The sequence below is a fragment of the Polistes canadensis genome, unplaced genomic scaffold (assembly GCF_001313835.1).
Source record: "Polistes canadensis isolate GaletaPanama2010 unplaced genomic scaffold, ASM131383v1 scaffold_148, whole genome shotgun sequence".
In the NCBI taxonomy this organism is placed as follows: Eukaryota; Metazoa; Arthropoda; class Insecta; order Hymenoptera; family Vespidae; genus Polistes; species Polistes canadensis.
In genome coordinates this window covers 303,553-318,618 of record NW_014569695.1, presented here as the reverse complement: position 1 = coordinate 318,618, position 15,066 = coordinate 303,553, and the positions used below count along the sequence as shown (strand labels likewise).

General features: G+C 29.8%; 1 protein-coding gene across 1 annotated transcript; it reads right to left on the bottom strand.

Moving 5' to 3' along the window:
* Positions 1-459: 459 nt before the first annotated feature.
* On the bottom strand, positions 460-15,023 carry LOC106788670. Its single transcript, XM_014752127.1, has 30 exons — positions 14,047-15,023; positions 13,785-13,972; positions 13,412-13,681; positions 13,081-13,323; positions 12,691-12,876; positions 12,352-12,607; positions 11,886-12,243; positions 9,905-10,077; positions 9,643-9,830; positions 9,272-9,541; positions 8,941-9,183; positions 8,258-8,443; positions 7,925-8,180; positions 7,483-7,840; positions 7,340-7,388; positions 6,124-6,289; positions 5,848-6,035; positions 5,467-5,736; positions 5,147-5,389; positions 4,895-5,080; positions 4,558-4,813; positions 4,113-4,470; positions 2,905-3,113; positions 2,630-2,817; positions 2,241-2,510; positions 1,911-2,153; positions 1,659-1,844; positions 1,324-1,579; positions 865-1,222; positions 460-766 (listed from the first exon to the last, which is right to left on the bottom strand). The coding sequence occupies exons 1-30, from the start codon at positions 14,201-14,203 to the stop codon at positions 697-699; spliced, it is 6,828 nt and encodes a 2,275-aa protein (XP_014607613.1). The 5' UTR covers positions 14,204-15,023; the 3' UTR covers positions 460-696.
* Between the last annotated feature and the right edge of the window lie 43 nt (positions 15,024-15,066).

The following is a 15,066-nucleotide window of genomic DNA, read 5'->3' as shown; positions in this document are numbered from 1 at the left end:
ATGGATTAACAATGTGCATTTAGTGAGCAATAAGTTGCACATATTAGTTTCTTACTACGGTAGGTTTTTTATGCTAACTTAATTCTAAATTAAATTCTATATACATTTAAAAACGAACAACAATTAAAAACCTTATATAGATGTTTTGTTTTAATTATTAATTATAGGAGTTTACTCGTTAAGAACGATTGTCTCGGAACAGGTACAGAGAAAAAGACAAGTACTAGATTAAAAAAAAAAACGATATAATATTTAATTAGTTATTAATAAAGTTAGCAATTGTATGGATTTTGATTGATCAGTTAGTGAGCACTTGTTCATTTTTTTCTGCTGTTGCGGTTCTATGCCAACTTTTTTTTTGCTGTTATTAATACGCAACGACTGGTTAAAAAGAATATCCTACGTTTTTTTTTTTTTTTTAATTTATTTTTTATAAATCAATTTTTAAGAGGAAAAAGAATGTAACAGTTATCGAAAGAAATCGTACGAGGAAGGAATATTGTTTAAAATGAAATTTCGAGTATGTTCGTTAACATGTAACACAAGTCCATTAATCATAAATAAATATCTTTTTCTAATAACTATGACGTCAAGAGAAGATTATAGTTAAATGTTTACGTCACTGAAATTATCCTCAATTATGCAGGACCTTGAATTGTGAGATCAAATTTTTATTGTTAATTGTCGACGTTGAATTTAATTTGTCGAGGATATGACGACTGATTTCCATGATTGAAGATATACATGATGGGAATACGTTCTATATCTGTAAACAATAATACATAGTTTGAAATGAATTGAAATTCATTTCAAGATGAGAATTATTAATAATATAAAAATCAAATTGAATGGATGTTAAATTACCTCGCTGCGTGGTAAGCATCAACTTCGACGTATGTGGTATTGTAAAGGGTCATGTGGTCTTTCAAGTTAACAAGAATGTTTTTCACGGGAGACAAACTCATAACTAGAGCAACTGTCTCTCCAGGAAGTTCTCGAACAATAACTAATGCTTCACAATTATAACAATAACTCGTGTAAAGCTTAAGTGCTTTAACTCTCAACGCACCATACTTGAGAGCACGAAATGTGCTTCGCAATTTAATCAAAGATCGATACATCTTATAAAGGGTCGGTTGTGTGCTGTTCTTCTGACTTTCCAAATTAACCCTTTTGTAATTATCATGAACAGGAAGCCAGGTTCGATTGGCATTGCTAAATCCTATCGGTCAATCAATTCGATAAATTTCATTTATATAATATCTTAAAGATAAAATCACACGATATGAGATAATATTTAAGATTTCCGTTGATATTTCCTACCTGCATTTTTACTTTTGTCCCATTGAAATGGTGTACGATTTGGATCTCGAGATAGATTCCGGTACTTGTCCTTTCCGGCATTGCAAGCTTGTGGATCCTGGGTGTCTTCCCAGGATATATCTCTTTTGTCTACCATTCCAATTTCTTCACCGTTGTAAGTTACAGCAACACCAGGCAACAACATTATTAACATATTCAATTGCATAGCCCTGTTTGGGAAACGTGACGCTAATCGACTATTATCGTGATTCCCGAACTATAAATAAAATCATTTTTATTACGAGATAATTTGTTATAAAATCGTTAAATCATAAAAGGATGATATATCATCTTACCACCCAATTGGCAACTCCGTTCTTTGGAGTATGTTCCATCCATTCTTCGATAATTCTTTTAAATTCGGTAGCACTCGACGTGTGATTAACATCAGTGATAAGTTTGAAATTGAATGGTACATGAACACCATATTGATAATATTTCGTAGTATTTTTAATATTAGTATAAGCTTCGGTCATCAATATCTAAAATTATATTTAAGAAATATGATGAAATAATTGCAAATTATTTCTAAAATGTATGAGTTATACCTTTTCATCCTCGTTATTGGCGTTAGCATAATCATCGATAACTTTTCTCCAGTTTTTGATTAAGTCATAAGTTCTAGGATCGTCTTTGGTATAAATGTGATCCAAGTAATCATAATCACGAGTTGTAGTATTTGGAATAAAACTTCTAGGTTCATCGAGGAGACCATCATGTTCGAATAGATTTGGAATGGAGTCCACTCGAAAACCATCAATACCTTTACGAAGCCAAAATCGTATGACTTCCTAGAAATAAACCATAAAAAAACAAAAGGTATGATGAAACGTTTGCAATTGGAAATGCAATTTTCAATGAGAATTCATTTAACTTACTTCCATCTCGGCTCGCACTTGAGGATTACTGTAATTTAAATCTGGTTGTCTGTATTCGAATTGATGTAAATACCATTCCTTCGTAGTTTTATTATACGTCCATGCAGGACCACTGAAAACGCTGATCCAATTGTTAGGTGGAGTTACACCATCATCTTTTCGTCCTTTTTTCCAAATATAATAATCCCTGTATTTTTGATCTCCTGCAAGAGCCTTTTGGAACCATTCGTGTTTATCTGACGTATGATTTGGCACGAGATCGAGAATTAACTAAAAAATATATAAGCAAATAATATCGTGAAAAATATTTCTATTAGGAAACGCGAATTAAGAAGAGTTTGCAATGTTATTAAAAAAGATAAAACAGAAAAATAATATCGTCGTCTTACTCTTAATCCAAGTTGTTTGGATTTATCAATCAATGCTTCGAAATCTTGCATGGTACCATAATCAGGATGTATCGCTTTGAAATCCGATATGTCGTAACCAAAATCTATCATTGGACTCTTATAAATGGGTGAAAGCCATAACCCGTCAACCCCAGCATCGAAAAGATGTTCCAATTTCAAAGTAATACCTGTTTTCAGTTTAAATCATGATTGATGTTAGGTGAGAAAAATGATTGATGTATTTTCAAAAAAAAAACTCTTTCATTAATTCTTACCTTTCAAATCACCGATTCCATCATCGTTGGAATCCATAAAACTTCGTGGATAAATTTGATAAAACACTGCATTCTTCCACCATCCAATATTTTTGATCTCGCCATTGACGAGATTCGTTGCGAACAACAATGAACAATAGTATATCACCCGCAACATGTTTTGCAAATGTAATGCACTACCGGAAAAGAACCTGTATATAAATGTACTCCTGATAGATTAAAGTTTCTGATTAGCTATCGGTTCTCAGTAACTTAATGTAATCAAAACGATCTTATAATATTTTTTAATTAATAAACCGTAGCTTTTTTTGTTTTTCTTAAAAAATTATTGTTAACAATAATTATTGTTTAACCTACTTTTTTAAATAGTTTAAATATAGTACTGAATTCCTTTAAAATATTATATTTTCTTAAAATTCATTTTTCAGAATTATATAAATAATAAGGTACCTAACTTTCATTTTAAAATATTACTTTTGGAATATAACTGTTGTAATTTTTAAAAGTAGTTTTAAAGAACATATTTTGAAGTAACTATAACATCACAATTTGAATTTAAACGAAACAATATATGTACAAGGTTTCATTTATTGTATCAAATTATACATTACACATATAGCAGAATTTATTAAATAATTCAATCACACGAATAATTATATTGAAAAGAAATTAGGGTTTCATATATGAATGTTATAACCTTTTCCGTTGCTTCAAAGTCCAAATCATGCACGTTTATTATACAACTACCATTTGTTTTCAATTAATATTTATCGTTCTGTACGAGTAAAGGAAATAACAAATACTCAAAGAGATTTTATCGATAAGGAATAAGAGAAATAAATATTGATAGATAATTATCAGCAATACGATAGAATTTTTCTTTGTATATTCTCGCTGGATAGTTAAGTTCCTTTTTATTAATACTCGTAATTTTCCTACTATTACAAATTTTTTAAGGAAGATCATTCAATTCGCGATCCTCGTATTTCATCATTTCGTCAAGATCCAATTAAAAATGTTGCATATAAAATGTGATTATAAAATCTAATTGCTAGAAGATAAGACCATTCCTTCCCAAGGTGTAAGATATGCGAAATTGTGAAATTTTTTAAATCTGCGAATGAACAAATAAAATCACAAATGAATTCAATTGTATTGATATTTTAATAGGCTAAATAAGAAAAAGGTATGATTAATTATTGAAATACCTTTTAGTATGATAAGCATCGATCTCAACGTAGGTATTATTATAAAGGGTCATTACATCCTTCAAATTAACACGAGTCGTTATAACTGGTGAGAAACTCATTAATAAAGTAACTGATTCTCCAGGAACTTCTCGAGTGATGGTTAATACTTCGCAATTGTAACAGTAATCCGTGTTTAATTTCAACACATTTACTTTCAATGAACCTTTCTGAAGTGCACGCGATGATTTTCGCAATTTAATCAAATTTTGATACGTTTTATAAGTGGTAGCTTCCGGACTATTCTTCTGACGTTTTAAATTCAATCTCTTGTAATTATTATGAACAGGAAGCCACGTTTTATTAGCTGTACTGAATCCTGTCAATCAAATTGGATAAATTTTGATAATTAATAATATCATAAATATATTATCCTGACATTTAAGATTATCGTTGAAATTTTTACCCGCGTTTTTGCTATTATCCCATTGAAAGGGTGTACGAGTTGGATCGCGAGATGCACCCTGGTACTTGTCCTTTCCAGCATTGCAAGCTTGTGGATCCTGGGTGTCCTCCCATGATATATCCCTTTTGTCTACCATACCAATTTCTTCACCGTAATAAGTTACTGCAACTCCAGGCAAGATCATTGTTAACATATTCAGTTGCATACCCCTTTCTGGGAAACGTGACTCTACACGACTGTTATCGTGATTTCCTAACTAGAAATAAAATGTTCGTATTACGAGATATATATAATTAGTTATACAATCGTTAAATGATAATAGGATATATCATCTTACCACCCAATTGGCAACTCCATCCTTTGGCATATTTGACATCCATCCATCGATAATTCTTTTAAAATCAGCCGCTTTTGAATGACGATTGACATCAGAGATGAAGTAAAAATTGAATGGAATTTGTGCACCATAGTCGTAATATTTGGTAGTATTTTTTAAATTAGTATAAGCTTCGGTCATTACAATCTAAAACATGTTCGCGAGAAATATGATATAAATAATTGACAAAAATGTTTATTATTGATTTTATACCTTTTCATCTACGTTATTGTCATCGGCATAATCATCGAGAACTTTTCTCCAACTTCGTACCATGTCATAATTTCGTGGATCGTCTTTGGTATAAATGTGATCTAAATAACCATAATCACGTGTTGTAGTATTTGGTATAAAGCTTCTGGGTTCATCGCGAAAATCATCTCGTTCGAATAAATGGGGAATTGCATCAACTCGAAAACCATCTACACCTTTGCGAAGCCAAAATACAAGGATTTCCTAGAAATAGAAAAAAAGAATGATATTACGTTTTCAATTGGAAATGCAATTTTTAATTGAGAATTCATTTAACTTACTTCCATCTCCTTTCGCACATCGGGATTGTTAAAGTTTAATTCTGGTTGCCTGTACTCGAATTGATGGAAATACCATTCCTTCAAAGTTTCATTATAAGTCCACGCAGAACCACTAAAAACGCTGACCCAATTGTTGGGTGGTGTTACACCGTCGTTATTTCGTCCTTGTTTCCAAAAGTAATAATCCTTGTATTTTTTCTCACCAGCTAAAGCCTTTTGGAACCACTCGTGTTTGTCGGACGTATGATTTGGTACGAAATCAAGAATTACCTTTGAAAGATAAACGAATTATCGTGTGAATGTATCTATAAAATTAATTTAAAATAACTTACGAGAATATTGAAATGAAAAAAAAAAAAAAATACAAAGAAATTGTCTTACTCTTAATCCAAGTTTCTTTGATTTTTTGATCAGTGCTTCGAAATCTTGCATGGTACCATAATCTGGATGTATTTCTTTGAAATCCGATACGTCGTAACCGAAATCTACCATTGGGCTAGGAAAAATAGGTGAAAGCCATATTCCTTCGATACCAGCGTCAACGAAATGTTCCAATTTCGAAGTAATACCTGTTTAATTAACAAACACCATGATGTTTTGGTTAAACAAATGATTGAAGTATTTTCAGACAAAAAAAAATCTATAATTAATTCTTACCATTCAAATCACCGATTCCATCACCATTGGAATCCATGAAACTTCGTGGATAGATTTGATAGAACACTGCATTCTTCCACCATATTTTATTTTTGATCTCAGCATTAACGAGACCCGTTGCTAGCAACAAGGCACAAAAGTAGACCACGCGGAACATGTTTTGCAACTGTCATGAACTAACGAAGATGGTCTTCCATATAAATATCCTCCTAAAATGTTGAAGTTTCTGATAAGCTATCAACTATCAATAATTTAGAGCTATCAAAATGATCTGATAATTTTTTTTAAGTAATATATAGACCAAATTTTAACAAAATAATATTTCTAACACCTATTTTTATTCATTTCAAAGATTACATTATTTTCTTAAATAGAAAAACTATTTAATCACAAACCTATACATCAATAATTTATTTTATATATTCTAATATGGAAATAAAAAAAAAAAGTAAGAAAGATTTTAATAATATTTTTCGTTTAATCAGACAACGTATCACAAATCTTGATTAAAATAATCTTTATTAAGTTACGTAACAAAACGTATTTATTATGATACGTTTATCTTTGGAATGATGATTAAATACAAGTACCCTACTTCATGGATTAATCGATCATCGTTATAAACGTTAAATTTGTGCAGAGAAGTTTCAAAAAGATAATCATTGTCTTTTTAAACTTATTCTGTATACAAAAAATACAGGAATATGGTAACATATGTTTATTCTAAGAAATTATACGTTATACATATTGCAGAATTTATTAAATAATTTTATCATAAGAATGATAGATACATTTATAAGTGTATACTAAATGAATATTACAACTTTTTTCGCTGCTTCACAGTCCAAACAATGGACGTTTATTACACAACTATCATTTGTTTTCAATTAATTTATCGTTCCGTACAAGCAAAAGAAATATTGAATACTCGAAGAGATTTTATCGATAAAGAATAAGAGAAATAAATATTGATACGATAAAACACAACGGTAGAGTAGATAATTATCAGCAATGCGATAGAATTTTTCTTTCTATTCTCTCGCTGGATAGTTAAGTTCCTTTTTATTTATACTCGTAATTTTCCTACTATTACAAATTTTTAAAGGAAGATCATTCAATTCGCGATCCTCATCATTTCGTCAAGATCCAATTAAAAATGTTGCATATAAAACATCCAATATTGTGATTAAAAAATCTAATTGCTAGAAGATAAGACCATTCCTTCCCAAGGTGTAAGATATGCGAAATTGAGAGATTTTTTAAATCTGCGAATGAACAAATAAAATCACAAATGAATTCAATTGTATTGATATTTTAATAGGCTAAATAAGAAAAAGGTATGATTAATTATTGAAATACCTTTTAGTATGATAAGCATCGATCTCAACGTAGGTATTATTATAAAGGGTCATAACATCCTTCAAATTAACACGAGTCGTTATAACTGGTGAGAAACTCATTAATAAAGTAACTGATTCTCCAGGAACTTCTCGAGTGATGGTTAATACTTCGCAATTGTAACAGTAATCCGTGTTTAGTTTCAACACATTTACTTTCAATGAACCTTTCTGAAGTGCACGCGATGATTTGCGTAATTTAATCAACGATCGATATATTTTGTATAGCGATTGTTCTTTAGAATACTTCTGATTTTCTAAATTCAATCTCTTGTAATTTTCATGGACCGGAATCCACGTTTTATTAGCTTTACTAAATCCTGTCAGTCAATCATTTTAATAAATTTATTTATGTAACTTTTGTAATATCATAAAAATATGATTATGATATTTACAATTTTTACCTGCATTTTTACTATTGTCCCATTGGAAAGGTGTACGTTCTGGATCACGAGATTCATTTCGGTACTTATCCTTTCCTGCATTGCAACCTTGGGGATCCTTTGTATCTTCCCAGGATATATCTCTTTTATCTACCATTCCAATTTCATCACCATAATAAGTTACACCAACTCCTGGCAAGATCATTAGTAACATACTCAGTTGTATAGTCCTATTTGGGAAACGTGACCCGATACGACTGTTATCGTGATTTCCTAACTAGAAATAAAATGCTTGTATTACGAGATATAATTTGTTATACAATCGTTAAATCATAACAGGATATATCATCTTACCACCCAATTGGCAACTCCGTTCTTTGGAGTATGTTCCATCCATTGTTCAATAATTCTTTTAAAATCAGCCGCTTTCGATTGGTGATTGGTATTTGAGATCAATTGAAAATTAAATGGTATTTGAGCACCATACTGATAATATTTCGTAGTATTTTGTAGATTACTATAAGCTTCGGTCATTATCACCTTAAAAACGTGCACAAATATTTGATTAATGATTTTATTACGTTTCAATGTTTGGCTATAGTAGAATGTTGTTTGTCAGACTTTTAAAAAAAAAAAAAAAGAAATAATTCGTGTATTAAAAATGAGAATACACGCCCATAAATGTCGACCTTCGGATAAAGAAAAAGGTAACACTTTAAACGATTACAAATAAGAAAACACACGAAAACTTGTAATTACTAAATAACTATAACATATTACACACGATTACAATTATACAAATACGATACAGAATAAAACTAATTTCAGTTTGAAAGAAGCTAGTCGTCCTATGCCCTCGTTAAAGGGACTGCCCTATTTTCTTTCCTTTCACCTAATTATAGTCTCTTTCATTCGTTTGATTCATCACGAATTAGTAAACCTATTGTTATTTCTTCTGACACATAGACATTTACGCAATCATACAATTAGATATAATTAGAATAATAATTAACAATATTTTCAAAATGTATTGTTACCTTTTCATCCTCGTTATTGGCGTTGGCATAATCATCGAGAACATTTCTCCAATTTTTGACCATGTCATAGGTTCTTTGATCGTCGTTAGTATAAATGTGATTTAAATAACCATAATCTCGAGTTGTAACACCTGGTATAAAACTTCTAGGTTCATCGCGAAGATCATCACGCTCAAAAAGAAAAGGAATGGCATCAACTCGAAAACCATCAATACCTTTACGAAGCCAAAATTGAATAACTTCCTAAAAATAAAACCATAAAATAGAAAAAAGAATGATGAAACGTTTCCAATTGGAAATGCAATTATTAATGAGAATTCATTTAACTTACTTCCATTTCCTTTCGCACTTCAGGATTGTTGTAATTCAAATCTGGTTGTCTGTATTCGAATTGATGGAAATACCATTCGTTCATTGTTTTATCATAAGTCCAAGCTGGACCACTGAATCGACTAATCCAATTATTAGGTGGTGTTACACCATCGTTGTTACGTCCTTTTCTCCAAATATAATAATCCTTGTATTTTTTCACACCAGCCAGAGCTTTTTGGAACCATTCATGTTTATCTGACGTATGATTTGGTACGAAATCAAGAATTACCTTTGAAATATAATAAAATTATCATGAAAGTATCTACATAAAATAGATTTCAAAGATCTTTGAAAACGAAAACAAGAAAAAACAAAGAGAAATTGTCTTACTCTTAATCCAAGTTTTTTCGATTTTGCCAATAATTCTTCAAAATCTTTCATCGTACCAAAATCTGGATGTATTGCTTTGAAATCTGATATGTCGTAACCAAAATCTACCATTGGACTAGCATAAATAGGCGAAAGCCATATTCCATCAACTCCAGCGTCAACGAAATGTCCCAATTTCGAAGTAATACCTGTTTTCAGTTTTAATGTTAAGTGAGAAAAATGATTGATGTATTTTCCGACAAAATCTATAATTAATTCTTACCATTCAAATCACCGATTCCATTATTATCGGAATCCATGAAACTCCTCGGATAAATTTGATAGAACACTGCGTTCTTCCACCATACTTTATTTTTAATCTCGCCATTGACGAGACTTGTTGCGAACAACAATGAACATAAGCAAAGCAAACGTAACATGTTTGCAACTGTGATGCATTACCTCTGCTGAAGAACTTCCTTATAAATATATTCCTAAATTATTGAATTTTCTGATAAGCTATCTGTTATCAATAATTTAACGATATTAAAAAGATCTATAATTATTTGTTAAGTAATATAGCTTAATCTTTTCTTTTGGTTTTGTTTTGTTTTTCTTTTAGATATAATATTGTGAACAATAGTTTTTATTTGTGCTAGAAAAAGATTATCGATTATTTACGAAATTATACGCGATTGGTTTATTATAATTCTAACGGGAATAAACAATAAAAAAAAAAAAAATATGAACACTTTTATAATATCTTTCGTTTGATCGTATGACGTATCGTAAATCTTGATTAAAATAATCTTCAATACATTCCGTAACACAACACGTACTTATTATGATACGTTTTTATCTCTGGAATGATGATTAAATAAAAGTACCCTACTTAACGAGTTAATCGATTATCGTTTAATCGTGAAATTTCTACAAAAGCAATTCAAAATGATAATCATTGTCTTATAGTAACCTAACTTATTCTGTGTATACAAAGCAATTATACTTGTTACATAAAATATATACATATATTATATATTTGCAAGAAAAATTATATATAGATAAGTAATCGAGTACATTTATTAAATGGTAATACAAAAACAAATCTAAATATTGCATAGAAAAGAGTTTATTGAAAATATAATTAAACTATGTAATATTTTAATTAAAATTTTTATTGATGTTTAAGGATAATATAAAAAGAAATATATACATATATATATATATATATCAAACGAATTTTAACTTTATCGTTATCAAATCATAAACCCCGTAGTCGTTCATGCAAAAACCCCATAGGAACAATTATCCTACATAGAGATCGTAAAAGATAAAACATATTTTATATTGATTGAAAACTGTAGCAAAGAATGAGTAAAAACTATTGGGTTTTAAATAACATTAAAATTACATTTGAAAATATAGGAAGAATATGATAAAATATGTTTATTATAACAAATTATACATTATGCATATATTGCAATATTTATTAAATAAAATTCTATCACACGAAAATAATTCTATTTGAAGATTGTAAAAATTCCTACGTGTATACTAGACTTATGTTTTAACTTGTATGACTTGTTGACCTTTTTCACTGCTTCAAAGTCAAAGGCATGCACGTTGATAATACGTGAATTAATACCAATTATTTATTTTCAAATTAATTATCGTTTTTCACGATCAAACGAAGTATTGAATACTCAAAAGAGATTTTATCGATAAGTAACATGCGAAATAAATATTGATTTCGATATTATACCATGGAGAGTCCGATAATAATCAATAATGCGATTGAATTTTTATTTATGTTTGCTGAATTGTCATGTTATACCTTGTATTACTATTTTTCCAGTCTTCCCATTAATACATTTCTAAAAGTTAGATTTATTATTAATTGTTAATCGCAAAATTAATAATGACCACTATGTTTTTCGGGTTTAAATAGAAAACGTTTGCCTTTTAATAATATTTTATTCAAGTTATATCACTAAAGTTACACGCATTATGCAAGAATTTTGCATAATGACATGAAATACTGAAGGTAATTAATTTAATTGCTAGACGATATGACGATTCCTTCCCAAGGAACAATGTATGCGTAGTTGAAATATAATTTATATCTGTAAATGAAAAAATATAATATTTAAAAATCATTCAATTAAATTTGTAACCATTTTCGTTACCCATATAGGGGTTGTCAAAAAAAAAGGATTAACAAATATTATAATAGTCCGAATAAAAAATGATTATTTAATAATTACCTTTCTGTATGATAAGCATCGATTTCAACATACGTATTGTTATAAAGGGTCATTACATCCTTCAAATTAACGCGAGTTGTTACAGCTGGTGAGAAACTCATTAACAGAGTCATTGATTCTCCAGGAAGTTCACGAGTGATAGATAATATTTCGCAATTGTAACAATAATCCGTGTTCAGTTTCAATACTTTTAATTTCAATGAGCCATCCTTAAGAACGCGAGATGTTTTCCGTAATTTAGTCAAAGATCGATACATCTTGTAGAACGATTGTTCGGTAGAATTCTTTTGATTTAATAAATTCAATACTTTATAATTTTCATGAACAGGTAGCCACGTTTTAGAACCTTTGTTGAAACCTATCGATCAATAAATTCGTTTGATTTAATAACGTTCATGAAATTTGTCAATTACAAATGTTACTTTTGCTTTTTGTTTTTTTTTTTGTTTTTCTATTTTTCTTTTACCTGCATTAATAGTATAATCCCATTGGAAAGGTGTACGATTTGGATCGCGAGATCGTTCAACGTATTTGTCTTTACCGGCATTGCAAGCTTGTGGATCTTGCGTGTCTTCCCAGGAAATATCTCTTTTGTCAATCATACCAATTTCTTCACCGTAATAAGTAACGGCAATTCCAGGTAAAATCATTGGTAACATGAGCATTTGATTACCCCTACCTGGATAACGCGAGATCGTACGACTGCGATCGTGATTTCCCAACTATAAATAAAATCATTTCATTATGAAATAATTTGTTATACGATCGTTATTAGATCATTAAAATATATGGGTAATCAACTTACAACCCAATTGGCAACTCCATCCTTTGGCATTTCTCTCATCCATGATTCGATAGTTTCTTTAAATTTGGTAGCATTAGTTGTGTGATTAACATCAGTGATAAGTTTGAAATTGAACGGTATGTGAGCACCGTAATCATAATATTTCGTAGTATTTTTTAAATTGGTATATGCTTCAGTCATCATTACCTAAAACGTTTATATAATATATGAAATCCCAAGTAAGGGACGAAACGTACAACTGGTTCAAAATAAATTGTTCATAAGATTTAACAACCGTCCAAAATTCCCTTTGAGACTAATATTAATAATATTTATTTCTGAACAAGAATATTGATAATTAAATACGATTAATGTTATATCAGGAAGATAATTTATTAAACGTATTCTTACTTTTTCATCCTCGTTATTGGCATTGGCATAATCATCGAGAACTTTTCTCCAGCTTTTAACTAAATCGTAAGTTCTTTGATCGTCTTTGGTATAAATGTGATCTAAATAAGCGTAATCACGTTCCGTTGTAGTTGGATCGAAACTTCTAGGCTCGTCACGAAGATCGTCAACTTCGAATAAATGGGGAACTGCGTCTACTCGAAAACCATCAATACCTTTACGAAGCCAAAATCGTATGACTTCCTAGAAATAAACCCATAAAAAAACAAAAAGTATGATGAAACGTTTACAATTGGAAATGCAATTTTCAATGAGAATTCATTTAACTTACTTCCATCTCGGCTCGTACTTGAGGATTACTGTAATTTAAATCTGGTTGTCTGTATTCGAATTGATGGAAATACCATTCCTTCGTAGTTTTATTATACGTCCATGCAGGACCACTGAAAACGCTGATCCAATTGTTAGGTGGAGTTACACCATCATCTTTTCGTCCTTTTTTCCAAATATAATAATCCCTGTATTTTTGATCTCCTGCAAGAGCCTTTTGGAACCATTCGTGTTTATCTGACGTATGATTTGGCACGAGATCGAGAATTAACTAAAAAAAATATATAAGCAAATAATATCGTGATAAATATTTCTATATGACGGATTAATCCTTTTATTCAAATTTACGAACAATTAAAATGATAGATAGATACCTTTAATCCAAGTTTTTTCGATTTTGCCAATAATTCTTCAAAATCTTTCATCGTACCAAAATCTGGATGTATTGCTTTGAAATCTGATATGTCGTAACCAAAATCTACCATTGGGCTTGCAAAAATAGGCGAAAGCCATATCCCATCAACTCCAGCGTCAACGAAATGTTCCAATTTCGAAGTAATACCTGTTTTCAGTTTTAATGTTAGGTGAGAAAAATGATTGAAGTATTTTCCGACAAAATCTATAATTAATTCTTACCATTCAAATCACCAATTCCATTATTATCGGAATCCATGAAACTCCTCGGATAAATTTGATAGAAAACCGCGTTCTTCCACCATCCTTTATTTTTGATCTCCCCATTGACTAGACTTGTTGCGAACAACAATGAACAAATGCAAACGACGCGCAACATGTTTGCAATTGTGATGCACTATCTAGGAAAAACCCTCATATAAATATACTTCTTAATTAGAAAAATTTACGATACCTTATCGTTTAGTTTGCACTATCAATAAAAAAATTTTTCTTTTTTTTTTGTTTCTTTTTCTTTTTCTTTCATCGATTACGTTTGCATTGTATAAGAGGAATTTTATTGGAAGATAATTATTCCGAGAAAATGTTAGATAAGGAAAATTTATTGTAACATATTTATGTTGGTTTTTCTTTTCTTCTTTTTTTTTTTGTTTTGAATGCAAGTTAAATGCCAAGATATACAACAAACAATTCCTACAAATCTGTAATCGATTTATCAGACCATCTGCAATCTGTTATTATAAGATAACACTTCCTTTAACAATATGTGATAAATACTTACCATTAAACATTTATCTATAACATGACGATTAAATCAGCATACCTTGTTTCATTTAATTTGCAATGTACATTAATGAACGAATAAGATTTCAATTCAATTCGAATATTAAACAATCGGTAATGATTCTAACGAATCGTTATTGCATTGAAATAATTTGACGTATATTTATCCTGTACGATTAAGAGAATCATTAACTCATATAAGTATTATATAGATAGAATATACTTATGTGTGCAAGAAAAATAATGTTAAAATTGAAATCGAATCTGTAACTAATCGAGTATTTTTATTTCTCGGTAGAATTATAGAGAATACAGCGCTAATTATTACACGATTTTGTGGATAATATATATATGTATATATATATATATATATTATCATTATTTTTATATATATATATAGATTATTTTTATTTCGACGTATTTTTTTCTTTTTTTCTTTTGTTTTTTTTTTTTTTTTTT